This window comes from Argiope bruennichi, chromosome 2, assembly GCF_947563725.1.
Source record: "Argiope bruennichi chromosome 2, qqArgBrue1.1, whole genome shotgun sequence".
In the NCBI taxonomy this organism is placed as follows: domain Eukaryota; kingdom Metazoa; phylum Arthropoda; class Arachnida; order Araneae; family Araneidae; genus Argiope; species Argiope bruennichi.
In genome coordinates this window covers 87,658,601-87,675,515 of record NC_079152.1, presented here as the reverse complement: position 1 = coordinate 87,675,515, position 16,915 = coordinate 87,658,601, and the positions used below count along the sequence as shown (strand labels likewise).

At 30.3% G+C, this 16,915-nt stretch overlaps 1 protein-coding gene across 4 annotated transcripts in view; it reads right to left on the bottom strand.

Moving 5' to 3' along the window:
* The window catches only part of LOC129961621 (syntaxin-1A-like), a 60,217-nt gene extending 56,186 nt beyond the window's left edge, over window positions 1-4,031 (bottom strand). Inside the window, exons 1-3 of one of the 4 annotated variants that reach the window (XM_056075130.1) lie at window positions 3,976-4,031; window positions 2,422-2,521; window positions 639-713 (exon numbers count right to left, since the gene is read on the bottom strand). In XM_056075130.1, coding sequence (XP_055931105.1) covers window positions 639-713; window positions 2,422-2,521; window positions 3,976-3,999 — 199 coding nt within the window. In that variant the 5' untranslated portion in view covers window positions 4,000-4,031. The other 3 variants (XM_056075132.1, XM_056075131.1, XM_056075133.1) reach the window with 3 other exon arrangements.
* Window positions 4,032-16,915: the final 12,884 nt, after the last annotated feature.

The following is a 16,915-nucleotide window of genomic DNA, read 5'->3' as shown; positions in this document are numbered from 1 at the left end:
TCGATTCGTTTTGCAGTTATCGTGTTATACTCGCACAACCTGTCGGACGAAATTCTTCTTCAAATTTGATGTAAAAAACCGATACCAAATTTCATGCTCCTAGGTCAAAACTTTTTTGGTTATATTAGTCATAGACAGACAGACGGACATTTTCCAAAATTATCCGACTCAGGGAGATCTAAAATGTGGAGATACGTCAAAATCTCGAGTTCGAATTTTTTGACGATTACTCTATTTTCTCTATACTACGTGTACGAGAAAGTAAAAATTGATTTTTTTCATTCACAATTGTTTGTATCGATTTCTTAATTACATAAATATGTAAAAGTTTCAATGAAGCTTTACTAAAAAGCAATGAATATTTAAATTTTTTTTAAAATTTTCACAGTTAAAAACTGCATAATAGCATGATTAAATCATAGACATATTTAATCTTCACACCAAATTAAGATTTTCACACACCTTTTCTAGTGTTATGAACTTTGCATCAAGTACAAGCATGCTAACTAAAGAAAAATTCATATTAAATTTAAGATGGATGGCGTGGCTGTCACTGAGTATTTCCGCTTTTAAGATAAATGAACTTGGAGGTTGAAAGTCACTGTTAGAAGTTGTAAATATCACACTAAGAACAATACCTTTCAAAAGTGACCACGTGTTGGTGGAGTAGCTTTGAATCCTCGCCATAAGTCTGTCTAATTCATGGAAATCTTCTGGAAGAAAAATGAGAAGATTATATCTATTGTGGGGATTATATCTAATAAGACATCACATTAATTAAATTATATGTAAAGGAAAAAAGTAAGATTATAAAAAAAAACATACGAGATTTGAAAATGTCATTACTTGGTAAATATTTTGATGGAAGGAATGATTTTTTTAAATTCTTAAAGCATTTTTTTGCACATGAAGAAAAAAAGGAATGCTTTTCTCAAATTAAATCTCTTACTTTTCTCAGTAATCCAAATTTGCGTCAACTTATACTTCTGCGTATTTGGAATTAATCTTCACTTATAATAAAGAAGTCTGTGTATGTGTGTGCATTTAGAACTTCTAAATTTGTTAGAAATATCCTTTGGAGAATGAGAATATGCAACTTGGAATGATTTTTACTTTCTAAAATTCTAATTAATCAAAAATTATGCAATATTTTGAAGTTTTTATATGATAATTTCCAAAAAATATTATTACAGAAAATTTTTCCTTATTTTAAAATTTTTTACTTGATAATGCAAGTTGTAACATTTTGAAAATCATTTGTTCTGTGAAAGAACTCATAAAGTAAAAATTGAAATATAACTATTGAAAATTGATTTATTAAAATGAATACGTTTATTAAACAAATTATCTCGTATGATCCAAAAGAAAAAAAAATCTTTTTTTTTAGTTAATAAAAAAACTATTTATGGTAGTACATTATTGTATCACTTAAACATTTCTGGATAACTATGTTTAATGAGTGTAAATGTTTAAAGAACTTTCATATTCTAATGCAAATCAAATTTATAATCGTTATGATTGATCATTATTTTAGATAAAGTTTTCTCTTCATGTGGTGAGAAGCTACTTTATTTTGAATATTACTTAACTGAACTAAACTTTTTAAAAAAAAACCAAGATCAGAAGCATTCAAAAATTACTTGCAAAAAATTTGAATTGTTTGGATAAAAATATTTATAACCTTAATATTATAAAAATTTCATTAAGATTTTTTTTAGCAAAATTATGTCATTGTAAATTTATGAAGTACAAAAGTACATATATAAATTTCCCAAAATTATATTATGATATAATAAATATCATAATAAATTACTTTCCTAAATTTACTATGATACAATAAACTTAGGAAGAAGGAAAGACATTTATGTCTTGAAGCCGTTATTGGAAGGACGAGGAGGGGGGGGGGGGAGATGAGGAAAGAAAAAATTTCATGTATTTATATTTTCAATTTCTTTAAATCAAATATGAAGAAATGGGTGAAATGCTACTTTTTCTTCAAAGTCGCTTATTTTTCTATTTCAAAGTTGTAACAAGGTTCCAAATCAATTTTTATATGAGCATTTATTTATCATAATTCTTATAACAATGAATTTTTCCTGAATTCATATACATACACGTGAATAAATATACATAATTATTCATATAAATAAACATGAATATATGTGTGCTAAAAAATAAATAAACATGAATATGTGTGCTAAAAAATTCTTCAAATTCTTTAATATTGTATTTCTAGATGGTGCTAACCTTTTTTTTGTACGAAAGATATACTCAATGTTTGAAGTTTACGTCTGAATGCAGACGCTTAATGAAGCAACAATGAAGGCATGAGCCATCCTTTCTGAACTGAAAATAGCATTATGAGTGGAACGAGAGGCCGTTCATAATAATTTAATGATCGTTAAAAATTTCGTCACTGACCTTCGTCATGAAAGGGCGAAGATAAGATTCTGTTGTGCTTCCTCTTCACTTGGGAAATGCTCGCTTCCATCTCCTCGATGTTCGCCTCGATCCTGGTAAACTGTAAAATACAAACAAAGTATCTGCAAAGGTTTAACAATACAATATCTAAACATCTAATGGTAAATTTTAAAATACAAACACAAATATCTGCCAAAGTTTAACAATACATTAGCAAAATCTAAACATCTGATGGTAAACTGCAAAATACAAACACAAGTATCTACAAAGGTTTAACAATATATTATCTAAATCTAAACATCTAATGGTAAACTGTAAAATACAAATACAAGTATCTGCAAAGATTTAACAATACGTTATCTAAATCTTAACAGTTTTATACATAGATGAATTTGCAAGTAATGATTCAATACAAATTTAAACACGATGCAATGGAATTTGGAATTAAAATAATTTTACATAATCGAAAGCAGAATTGATGGCTTTCGTAGATCTAAATCTAAAAATATCCAAATCCTAAATTTATTTTTTATCCGCAGATAAATACATAAATCTTTTAAACGAATTTGAAAGCAAGGTTTCAAATATAAAATTGGAGCAGCACTATTTAACTAAATTTTAAATGAAAATTATTTTAGATTATCAAAAACAGAATTGATAGTTTTAGTGAATTCAAATCATGAATTAATTTTTATGTCTAAAGTTAAATATATTTATCTTTTAAAAGAATCTGAAAGTCTTTTAGTTTGAAATTGTAGAAACTCCAAATAATGTAATTTCAAATGAAAATAATTTTATTTATTAAAAGCAGAATCCGTAGTTATTTGTAAATAAAAGAATTTTCATGTGGAAATATAAATGAATTTTTTTTGATGTTCAGTATTTGTTTATTTTTATACTGGAGAGAAATATATATATAAAAAAATAAACACTAAAGTAAGACACGTTTTCGTTTTAATATATAATTAACAGTTTTTATCTGAAATTTAAATGAAAGTTTTACTTTTGTAGAAAGTAAATATAATAAATAATTATAAATAAGATATTATACATAATGAAAGATAATGTATTGAAACAAAAAATAATCTTGGTACGGAATGAAGCGTTTTTATGTTATTTACGAGTATTTTACAATTATAGAAATAAACGGAGTTTATTTTATCATACCTACTTTGAGGATATAGAAGTTGCATGTACAAACAATTAATGAAATATTTGCAAAAAGTAAAATGACATAAAATCATGAAGTACACGTTCTAAAAAATAATATAAATAAATAAAAGATATAACAAAATGCAAATAAAAAATTAAGTTCAGGCGTGTAAAATATTTTTGAAAAATAAAATAAAGAAAACAATGCCACAAAACAAATATATAAAAGTAATAAATATTCTTATACAAGAATACAAATAGAATAAATTGAACTAACAGATTATTTACTTTTTAGAGATCATTTTTTTTTTAAATTTATAATAACGTACGGAAAATTTTTTCTCAAAATATAAACAATAAAAATGCATCACATTTATATTAGGATATGCATTACTTTATTACCAGCTTCCGACTTTGGTCTTCCATTGTAGTATAACTTTCAATGGAAACTGTTCCTCGAAAACGTCTTCTTTAAAATACAAGTAACGAAATGAAACTAAATTGAATATATGCAGGAAAGAACCACGCTGCATAAGGAGATAGAATTTCCTAGAAGAATTTATTTTTATTCTGGATAGTCTGTGAAAATGGATATCTGACATAATTTTTAAATATATTCTAAGGATGTAAAGGAGAAATTCTGTTGTGTTTTTTTCCCCTATTATAACAATTAAAAATAATTTGCTATTTTGTAATTCATAGCGAAAGATACTTTAATGTATATATCAATCAATTAAGCAAACGGCGTGACTGTGTTTTGTGGCGACATCTATGAGTAAAATACAATAGCTAAAATGAACTTGAGAAAATCTGATTTAAAATTGAGTAGAATTATCATGTGCATTTGTAATTCAAAGCAGCTTGAAAAGTACTTAAAACCAGGATTTGGACGTAGATTCATAAAGCTGTTTTAGAATATTTTTCTATAGTTCATTCAAAATTATTTTCTAGAAGCGCATGCACTATTTAAAAATTTTACCGCTTGACGGTAGTGTAATCTAAGAAATGTTATAACAGTCGTTTGTCCTGTTCCGATTACACAGTTCATATGAATTAACTCTTCCAAGATAAGGTTTCTTCCCATTTTAATTAAGCTAGTGCTTTTATATTTGGTGAAAGTCAGGAGAAATCATGACTGCGCCTGATTGGTTGTAAAGTACAAACGGGGCCCTGCTCTTTTGCGATATTTTGGTGTGGTCTTATATTATGGGTTAGGTGCTGTTCTATATAATTTGTTATATAGGAAGATCAAAATAAATATATTTTACAGCATTCTGAAGAAACCTAGCCACCGACATTAAAGGTTCTACACGATTTCCCCACAAAGCTTATTTCTTAATCTTTTATTTATAAATTATATTATCATCATTTTTTAAATTTTATTTTTACGTCATTAATTATGTTTCGTATCTGACTAAGCCATGTAAAAAAAATGTGACTAGTTAAAGTAATTTAAGATTTTTAATTTCTCTCTTTAACTGATATCTAATTCTTGCTGCTGGAGCGATTCTATTCGTGTGTTTTAGAATACCGTCAGAAAAAGGTGATATCACAAAAATATCGGATTGATATCTTCGTAAATTTAAAATCTTATCTGATTTCAATAGCACTTGTAAGTGCTGTGGATAAGTAAAGGTTTAAATAGTGACTATTTTTTCACGACAACAGCTTTCCTATTCATATAGGTAAATACGTATGTTCAAGAAAGATTTGAAGATGGTGACAATGAAACAAAAAATCTCATCTGTCGTTCCCCATTCTCAGCCTTGAATAATATTGATTATTTATGATAATACTCAGAATGAAGTCTGATTTCTTAATTGCCATCTCCAGTCACACTTTAGAGATTTCCGATTACCTTAAAGGCAGTACACGACTTATGCATTCATTCATTTCGCATGCACAAGTGTATTTCAGGTAAAACTTGCTCCACACCACTTATTACAATTAATTTCATCTTATTATACAGATATCAATTCTATTTTGTACTTCATTTGTATTATGATAAATTGATTTTGTCTTGAAGCCATCTTTAAGAATTTTTTTGTTTGTTTGTTTGTTTGCACAAGTAGAAGTCAAATTGATGTCTGTTTTGATAGCATCATTCATTTGAATTATAATAATAATTAGATATTTTGATATTTACATTTTTTTCTTCTTCTGCGTTGGTTATTTCGCTTTAATTTCATTTTTTTTAAATTTATTATTTGTATTGAGAAAATTTCTAATAGTGACATAGTTGCATGGATATATTTTGCGTATTTAATAGTTATTAAAATAAGACGCACTCTTTTGCAAAAAAAAAGTAATAATAATAATATATACAAAATGTATTAAAAGATTTTATTCCAGTTCAAAAATAAATATCCTTTAATATAAGGAAGTCGATTAAATTACGAGACCTCAGGTTGTACCCAATTTTTGATATGATCATTTGCAAATGTTCAATATGACCCCTTCTCTCCACACCATCTTCATTATCTACATGGATCCATCCTCTAGAAGCTGTGATTCTTCCTATACTTGCTGGAGCAAGCGTGATATTTCATTTATGAAAATCGTGATTCGCATTTTGAGTCGTATTTTTCTTCCTCCAGACTTATTGGTAAAAATGATGGATGAACTCAATCGTTAATATTCCTATCTTCTCTTAAAAAATTACAAACATTGAAGTAAGGGGGAAATTATCACGATTATAGCTTGAAACTTTGAGTCCCTGAATGCCTTGTAAAATAATTAGAAACCTCTCAGCATGAAATTTTCAGACTTCTTAATATCACTGGTGGTAATTTATCTTTTTGAAGCTTTGACATTCTCTATTTTCTTGTAATTGTAGAAGATACGATAATAACTTTTTAGATACATATCATAGTTGCATGATTTTGCAGAAAAACTTCTCGATGACTGGCGGACAAACGATAGAATTTTTTGAGAGGATGCTTTGGTTTGATACTATTTTTGCGACATAACACCCGTCATTGCTTAAACTAAATCAGATTTTCTTAAAGCAGTGAAACGAGTCTCTCTATCCAACAATGAGAATTTCAACTATGTATTTTACAAATTTCATGCTGTACTTACAAAATGCGATTTTTAGAAAGACAACTACATTCAACTATCAACGAGGAGGATAAGTAAGAAAGGATTTATTATTTCTATATAAGAACTATTGGTCCATCTTCATTTTGATTCAGAATTGTTTTTAAATGCCATCTTATTTCGCATTCAAGATAATTATGATTTTTCGTTATATTTGATGAACAGTGGAGTTTTCTTTATCATATTATTAGCCTAAAGAAGTATCTTCAGTTATTAAATGTAACCTTTTTTAAAGTACAGATTACTCAAATTTGTTTTGTATTTATTAAAATATCCTTTTGAATACTTTAATAAGTATTATGGAAATATCGTATATAGATCTGCTCGATTCATCCTATTTGAAACACCCTAACTATGTTCCGAGCATCTCCTAATTGCAATCTGTTGGCTGAAAGTTTTTAGTCATCTTTTTCATATAAAACAGAGAGACTGTCTCTCTTATTTCTTTCATAATCAAACGTTTCTTTATGCGTTACATTATTACTAAATGGCAGCAATAATCGCTTATCTAATGTTCGTCCTTTAAATTCCAGGTATTTTCCGTGATATAAGGTTCCTAAAAAGTATTTTTGATCATCCAACATGAATAAAAATTAGAATATCATGACTTAATATTTTTCGGAGTTTATCAAGGTCAGAATTTGATAGCTCAGATATTATTTTTTTTACCCAATATAGAGAAAATAACGGGTGTGGTTTCCTCGAAACTTCCTTGCATACTGTCCAAAAAATATTTTAGACTTCTTCCTTCTCCTATATAAAATTTTGGGCATCGGATAAGGCTGCGAATACCTTGCATGCCACCGGCGATAAATCCAGCATTTTCACTGAAGCTATCGAACGAATATGTATTTTGTTCCAATTTTTCAATCGATTGACACCAGAATTTTGCACGGAACTGCAATTATAGTCAAAAGATTACATACCAAATTGCATTTAAGTCATGGCACTCATATGCCTTCGAAAGTACAGAACGACAGATGGCTGTTTACCGACCATTTACCAGATTTGGTTCAAAGTTTGATAAGAATCTACATTATAGATGCTAAATTTGTGTACCAAATTTTATCTACTTATTATTACATTTTGTAATGAACGAGTTTCTTTGTCTTTTGAACAGTCAGGGAGACTTCCTGTTAATGAATTTCGCTCAGCATTTGACAGAAATCTACAAATTGGGACTAAAGTCCAATCAAATTTCATTCGTCTAAGCTCAAAGCGTTGTTAAGTCATCGAGCTCACACTCAAACAGACAGACGTTATATCAAGAAGGTGTTTTTCGAGTTCTCGAAAGTCTAAAAATGCATATTTGTCAAAATCTGGTGTTTGAATTTTGTTTTTTACGACTACAATAATTTCCCTTTACTTCGTATACAAGAAGAAAAAAAATGCGCTTTTTTTATATAAACGTTTTAATTAATCATGCATTCAACTAAGGGAAGTGGGGGCTATTTTGCAAAATCCTATCGTTTAAAGAAGCCAATTTGAAAAAAATTGTTAGATGTTAATCGGAAAACGTGGGACTTTTTTTTCTTCGTGATTGTTTTATTAGGTAGATATTTTTGTTAGACAGCAGGCCTGCAATTTCCGTGTTACAGTTATAATGCGACGCTACATTAGTCTAATCAAGGAAGATTAATTTATTTAGACTGCCTTGACACAAGACTTCTGATTTTCAGCATTTATGTTACGATCGATGGTTTATTCGGTTATTATTAATAATAACTGAATAATCGCAATGATGATAGCAAATTCGTCCAATGGGTGTACAGTAAAAAATCTAAGAAACACAGGAACTGATAATTAATAAAAATATTTTTATTACATATGAATCTCGGGAATAAAACACAGATGAAATATACATGAGGCAGGGTTTTCAGAAATATACTGCACACTAGCTAAAAATCGTTAATAACCGCAACAATACGCTCAGAGAAAACTTTTTGAGGATCAATATTCAGAGAATCACTCTAACCAACTATTATATTCATCTGTTCTCCTTTGCTTTTATTGCATTGACTTGGCATTGATCGATCTAGAAAAAACTCTAGAAGTCGAGTCTCCTTCTTCTTGCGTACAGCTAACCATCCCGCCACCACTGAACGTAGCAGTATCGACAGGATTTGTTGTGGCGGATGCTATCTTTAGCATTGTCCATCCTTGCATTGACCGATTTGTCAAACTGACATTCTCTTCGAGGTAATTGACCACAAAGTAGTCAATTACCTTATCTACAAACTCTCAAATAGTTGGTAAAAAACTGACAATATTTGATATCATGTCCTTCAGAGTTTTAAGATTACCTGGTACCATCAGTACTGTACTTAAGTCATTATTTATAATTTTCAGATTTTTTTTTCTTAACTCCGAGATTTGAATACATTCCTTTAAATAGTGGTAAGCAGTACCGATTCCGCCACAAATGCATTTATTTCCCTATATTCTTCCAAATCTTTGGAAATATGCAGGAAATCTCCCATGTCCTGGTATAATTTGAATTATCTTATCTTCTTATTTTTATTTCTGGATTAGGAATAAAATCGAAATTTACTCTTCCGTTTTTGGACATATATCATTTGTCAAACCACTGCAGCTTTATTTCTTCTCTTAATTCCTATTTTAAGACACCATTTGATTTGGGGACAACCATATCAACACCCTCGTTCTGTGCCTCCAACTTTGCATGTTGATCCGCCTTTTCATTACCATATATCCCAATATGGGCCTTAACCCAATTCAACTCTGTCCACTTGTTAGTTTTCACACTTTTTATATTTTCTTTTATCGTCCATATTTCCTTATTACAATTGTGAGATGACTATATGGCTTGTAGGACTGACAGAGAATCTGAAAAAATTGAGCACTCCACCCTTTCACAATATTCAATGGCCATCTTTAAAGCTTGCACTTCTGCCTGGAAACTTGTGCCATGGTTCGATAATTTCACGAGACTTTTATCGATCTCTTTCCCATAGTAGTATACTAATATTGCAGCTCCTACTTTATTTTCATCTTTTAAACCATATGTAAAAATTTCTATTCCATGCATATCTGGGATTTAATATTGAAAACCATGAATTAACCATTCTGCAGGATGTTGTTCGAACTTGTCAAAATACATCTCATAATCTTTTTTGCTGAAGCATTTGTTTCCTATTTTAACTTTATTACTAGTAGTTCTTATTTGATATTTAGTGAATATTTCCGTAATTAGAAAATTTCCCGTTATCACTTGAAGGGTTTCTGTAGAAATGGTTCTATATGCCCCGGTCATAATGATGAGAGGGCGCCGTTGGATTGAATTTAATGTTCCTCTGATTTTCAGAACTCGAGTCCTACTGGGGATATCACCACGATTCTAATATTGAATCTTTCATTTTTGTAATCATTTGATAGTCAATAACTTGATATCCATTCAGCAACCGTCAGAGCTTCTTGTGAAACTCTCCTTCTTACCATGAAACTAACAGCGCTAAAAATATATAGGTAGAGGCCAATTTTATATTAAATACGTGAAGCTTTATATTTTTACAACTGATTTATTTATATATGCTTAGTTTTCGAAATGAAATCACAAACGATTAAGATCCGTTGCTAGCGGCTCTATATCCAGTCGCAGATGACAATGCGTAGTTATTTTATTTCGGGTAGACAAGTATTTCTTCTACAAATCTAACTTATTTTTGTTTGATTGTAACATCAATATTTAAACATTACTAAATTAAACTAAATAATTGCTTTATTTTTAAATTCATTCAAAAATAACAAATCATTACATAATTCAAAATTACTGTGAAATCAATGTAAAATGAATTTCGTTAGAAGTCTCTTAGCAACCATTTCTATTGAAAGAATCTGAATCGTCATGTATTTGTTGTTAAGACTAGATGGTTGAGGTCCCCTCTGGACAAAATGGTTTGAAATTTTACTGTGATGGCGCTGTACTGCTTAAAACCATATGCTAACGAACAGCTTTTGATTTCGCTACAAAACCAGTAGGTATGGTTCGAAGAACCCATGTCCGCAAATGCCGTTAAATACATGATGCCAAAATTTGAAGAAATCGGTTCTCTGGATGTTGCAGTGGAAAGAGGGCAACACCCTCGTTCTGTGCCTCCAACTTTGCATGTTGATCCGCCTTTTCATTACCATATATCCCAATATGGGCTTTAACCCAATTCAACTCTGTCCACTTGTTAGTTTTCACACTTTTTATATTTTCTTTTATCGTCCATATTTCCTTATTACAATTGTGAGATGACTATATGGCTTGTAGGACTGACAGAGAATCTGAAAAAATTGAGCACTCCACCCTTTCACAATATTCAATGGCCATCTTTAAAGCTTGCACTTCTGCCTGGAAACTTGTGCCATGGTTCGATAATTTCACGAGACTTTTATCGATCTCTTTCCCATAGTAGTATACTAATATTGCAGCTCCTACTTTATTTTCATCTTTTAAACCATATGTAAAAATTTCTATTCCATGCATATCTGGGATTTAATATTGAAAATCATGAATTAACCATTCTGCAGGATGTTGTTCGAACTTGTCAAAATACATCTCATAATCTTTTTTGCTGAAGCATTTGTTTCCTATTTTAACTTTATTACTAGTAGTTCTTATTTGATATTTAGTGAATATTTCCGTAATTAGAAAATTTCCCGTTATCACTTGAAGGGTTTCTGTAGAAATGGTTCTATATGCCCCGGTCATAATGATGAGAGGGCGCCGTTGGATTGAATTTAATGTTCCTCTGATTTTCAGAACTCGAGTCCTACTGGGGATATCACCACGATTCTAATATTGAATCTTTCATTTTTGTAATCATTTGATAGTCAATAACTTGATATCCATTCAGCAACCGTCAGAGCTTCTTGTGAAACTCTCCTTCTTACCATGAAACTAACAGCGCTAAAAATATATAGGTAGAGGCCAATTTTATATTAAATACGTGAAGCTTTATATTTTTACAACTGATTTATTTATATATGCTTAGTTTTCGAAATGAAATCACAAACGATTAAGATCCGTTGCTAGCGGCTCTATATCCAGTCGCAGATGACAATGCGTAGTTATTTTATTTCGGGTAGACAAGTATTTCTTCTACAAATCTAACTTATTTTTGTTTGATTGTAACATCAATATTTAAACATTACTAAATTAAACTAAATAATTGCTTTATTTTTAAATTCATTCAAAAATAACAAATCATTACATAATTCAAAATTACTGTGAAATCAATGTAAAATGAATTTCGTTAGAAGTCTCTTAGCAACCATTTCTATTGAAAGAATCTGAATCGTCATGTATTTGTTGTTAAGACTAGATGGTTGAGGTCCCCTCTGGACAAAATGGTTTGAAATTTTACTGTGATGGCGCTGTACTGCTTAAAACCATATGCTAACGAACAGCTTTTGATTTCGCTACAAAACCAGTAGGTATGGTTCGAAGAACCCATGTCCGCAAATGCCGTTAAATACATGATGCCAAAATTTGAAGAAATCGGTTCTCTGGATGTTGCAGTGGAAAGAGGGCAACACACAACGGAACCGGTAATTGTGGAGAAAGTTGCAATTACAACAGCTGAAACATCTGCAAGTTCTTCAAACGCTACTGTAAGTAGCCGCTCAATAATACGATAACTTTGGCATTCTGTGGGGCAACCTTCCTCAAGACTTTACGCAAAATTCTTAATTGGGTCCTTATACGATGCATTTTGTGCAACAATTGAAACCGCAAAATTTCACTGTACGTCTTGATTTTGCTTTGCGCTTTCTGGAGAGTATATAAATATATGTTTATTGGCCATCATGTACCTTATGAAGAGATGTAGTTCATTTTCATATAGATAGTGCTGCAACCCCACAGAATAGCCGCATATGGGGTTCCACCAATTTTTTTTTCTATACAACAGTAGGCTATACTTTCAACATAGGTCACAGCATGGTGGGGATACAGGGCAAATTTCTTTGTTTTCTTCGAGAAAGTCGCAACGAACGGGTTTGCTAGGCGTGTATTCACCAGTGACAGATACAACTGACCCCTGAAAGATCACGTTGCCTCGGCATTAAGGCAAAGAAGCTGGTTAGCCACCACAATGTTAATACATATAACAAGATGTGTGAAAACGCGTAAATATTCAATACGTGTAAATAACGTTAGTCAATCTTTGTTGAAAGGGCCATCTCGCATACTTTCCCTCTTGCGCGGTCGCCAGATCACTTGCGAATTCAAACATGGAGTTTTCTCAAAAGTCGTGTTTAACAAGAACATGTAACTAATGAAGCGAACATGAAAATTTGAAATGTCTCCTTCATTCCTACTGAAATGTTGCGTGCGGCCGTTGATAACGCGGTGGCACTCTCAGCATATTTCTGATCAACATGTACATAAAACACACAGGTGTATAAATATATAAAATATTCTGTTATTCTTTTATTTTTAAATTATTATTTTCCTTTTTGTTTCGTTACAGCGCCACCTGTTAGAAAAAATTTAAAACTATTTTTTTTTTCATTGGAAATCTTGCCACAATAGTTTAAATAACAAATATTTGAAGTTTCATTCGAATTCGTTCAGTAGAAACGGAGCTACGAGTCTCAGTTAATTTTAACGACAGTGTATTTTCCATCCTTCTAGAGAACCAAATGATGTCATAATACGAGGTTAAAAATCTGTTTAAAATTAATATCCATTAAAGCAGAATTATTTTCCAAGAAGTACTCTTCTACGGAAATGTTTTATATCAAATTTTGTATTTAAATAAACGGTAATAATAAAAGTTATAATCTACTTGAACTCATAACAATTTTACAACTTTGAATATTACCTCTAAATAGCTTTTACTAAAAATAAGTTCAAGAAAATTTTATTTATACATTTCATATACAAAATCCGAAAGCTTAAGTGTTAGTAGATAATCATTTGATAAATGATATTTGTGCTTTTATCGCTGCAGACGAATTTTTTCGATTAAGATGGAATGTATGATATGGTATTTCTTTTATGATATTAGCACCAAAATTGCTATGTAACTTCATTATACTGAATAAACATTGGCCCCACTGAATATTTTGAGCATAAACCAATAAATTGTATTGATTATGCATCAGAAACATTGAGCAATTTAGATTTAAGATATTTATGCAAATATAAGCAGCGTTAGTAGAACTTTTAAATTTGCGTTATAGTTTAAATACATGCCAGTTTCGTTTTGTTAAAAATTCAGTTTTGAAATTTATGTTATGTATTTATCAGATTTCTGTCTGGAAATTCCATTGGAATATTGCAATTGTATAAAGTACGGTACTGTATAAAATACCGTGCCAAAATAACAAAATTCATTTTTATTCAAGGAAGTGGAAAAATGGCGTTAAAGAGCTTAGATGGAATTTTTTTTTAAATGGCAAGAAAAAAATATTCACCAAAGTATTTAATATGTCGTATCAAAAGGAAGTACTCCAATTTAAAGAAATCAACATTTAAACGACTTTTTAAAGTCTTGATTTATAATGCAGAAATCATCGTATAGGACACAAAATTCGTTCCTTTGACTCTTAAGTCGACAGAAAAAAAAAATGCTTTGACAATACTGTTACGAAAAAAATTCGTTCAAAAGATGTACGGCTAAAGATAAAATTGAACAGCATGGGATAATGATTTTTTCTTCTACATGAATACACAACAGCAAAACGGCGCTTGAAGGAAGCAGCAGTACACAGGCAGCAAATCTCTGTTAAACAAAGAGAAGAGCACAAAGCGCTCAAAGACAACTCTTTGTAGATCAACACTAAAGAGAGACTTCGCTCGACTATTCGTTTGCTCTATTAAACTATTACTACTGACTCTTCTCAATAAGAGAAGTGTTGATGGGGCATCTTGTCCAATAAGGTGCTTATCTTGGGACTTTTTCTCTTCTCTGATTTTATAGCTTGCTTGGTAGGGCGCTGAATCTCTATAACAGTTGCTGTAACTCGATTCCTAATCAAGTTATCACTAAGATTCTCGAATATTTAGGATCCTTCCATTCATTTCGAGAAAGTCGTTGCCAAGACTGGCAGTGACTGACCCGGCATCCTTTAGCGATCATTAAAATATTTGTAAAATTCTCTTCCTTTCTAGAAGATTTAATACGCCGAGAAGCAATATTACGAATTTGTAGCAATACGTAACTTTCGTTTTAAACAAAATTAACTGTTTTCTATTTTCCAATCATATTAGTAATATTAATTTAGTCATATCAACCAAACTTTCATTTAACTACATCTCATTGAGTGGAAGAAAATACAATTTCAAATTAAATTTAAACAGTGATCATAGACAATTTTTGATGGGTTTACAAAGCCTGCAAATTGGCAAAATCTGTCCAATTGTTGAGGTTGAGAGTTCTATTCAAGCTTTATTTTTGTAATTTCTCTAGAGATTATGACTATTAATGCAGTATGCAGTATTGAGTTGACAAGACTTTCAGATTTAAGTTCCGAAATCCACACAGTATTGTGACTAGGATATGCTGTCTAAGATTTTTGTCTTAGAAATTACACGATAAAATGGGACTACAGAGATTTTTCTGGAAAATGAAAGGTGATTAAGGGTAGTTTGTTGATGAGAATAACTACAGGAATTAGTTTTCATATGAATCAAACACTGACGAAATAAGATTAGTTGCTCAGGCTAGGAAGTGGTTCTTTGGTTTTCAAGGTTATTTTGAATTTATTGATTCAATAGCTGAGCTTCATTCTATGATACTTAAACCTTTTCAAATGCATCAGCCATCTGAAGATTCTGTTTAAGAGCATTTAGCAAAACTCACTAATACACCTTTCAGTGTCAGCGATAATATAAACCTCAGTACTTTTATGAAAGGCTGTCTTAATGTCGTGATTCAAACAAAAGAGGCCTGCAATTCAGAAGTAATCGTAACATTCCTCTCCAGCAGAAGTTATTTTTAGCACCAGTGTGTAAGAAATTGATTCAACTTTTTTAACCTGAGTTTAGTAAGACAGAATTATATGAAAACTTGGTTTTAAATATGAATTTCAATCTAACTTGGTGTTGAACTAAATAACAAAGTAACAAATATCGCAACAGAATCCACATTTCTGATCCTTGAGCTTTTACAACAGAATCTTAAAGGTTGCAGTGCAACTGACGTCGTCTTGTCAACAAATTACTATTAAGTAAAATGAAAAGTATGATTTGATAGTCATTATATTAAATGCTTTCTTTTTGCATTTGGGAGTAATATCTGAATTTTAGTTTCGGCGATTTTAGTGGAACTATTTTACTTTCGTCTATTTCTTTTATGTGTGGGATGATACCTGAAATCATAGCTTCTGTGATTTTAGTGGAACTGATTTATTTTCGACTATTTCTTTCATGTGTGGGAATAGTACATGGAATCATATCTTCTGTGATTTTAATGGAACTATTTTACTTTCGATTATTTTTCTCATGTTTTGGAATCGTTCTTGAAATCATGGTTTCATTGATTTTAGAACTATTTTATTTTCCATTATTTCTTTTATGTATGGGAATGGTATCTGGAATTATATCTTCTGTGAATTTAATGGAACTTTTTTATTTTTGACTATTTGTTTTATGTGTAGAAATGGAAGCATAACTTCTGTGATTTTAGTGGAACTAATTTTTTTTCGATTATTTAGTGAAATTCACGGTATGACATGTTTTGTGTTGACCTTTATCACATAATGAAACAAATCTATGGATTTTAGATCTCTTATCATTGACAGATGAGCTACAATTTGATACAAATGTATGATTTTGTTGTAAGACCTCATGTGAAATTTCATTCATACAATTTATGTCTTTTAATTCCCGTTTTTTTTAAATATAAAGAAACAGACAAGATAATAGGCTGATTTGGTCTAAAATACATCTAGACTTTAGAGATAAAAATCTTATGCTAAATTTCCTCCATTTAACTCTTGAATTTATTACGTTCGTATATATAATGATAATGATCGATATACACTACTTAATGAAAATTTTTCTCCCAAATTTGATATAAATTTAAAGTTTATGTTTAAAGATCTTATATTTCATTTAACCGTTTTGTTGCTTTTTCCAAATTTTATGTTCAGGAACGGAACTTTCCAATAATAAAGTGTGCGTGTTTTTTTAGTAGTAATTAACTCCAAAAACAATAGTCCAAATTGCAGATTTATTACAACATAAAAAATTGTAAAAGTTAGAATGTCCAGTAAAGAAAAGTTTTAC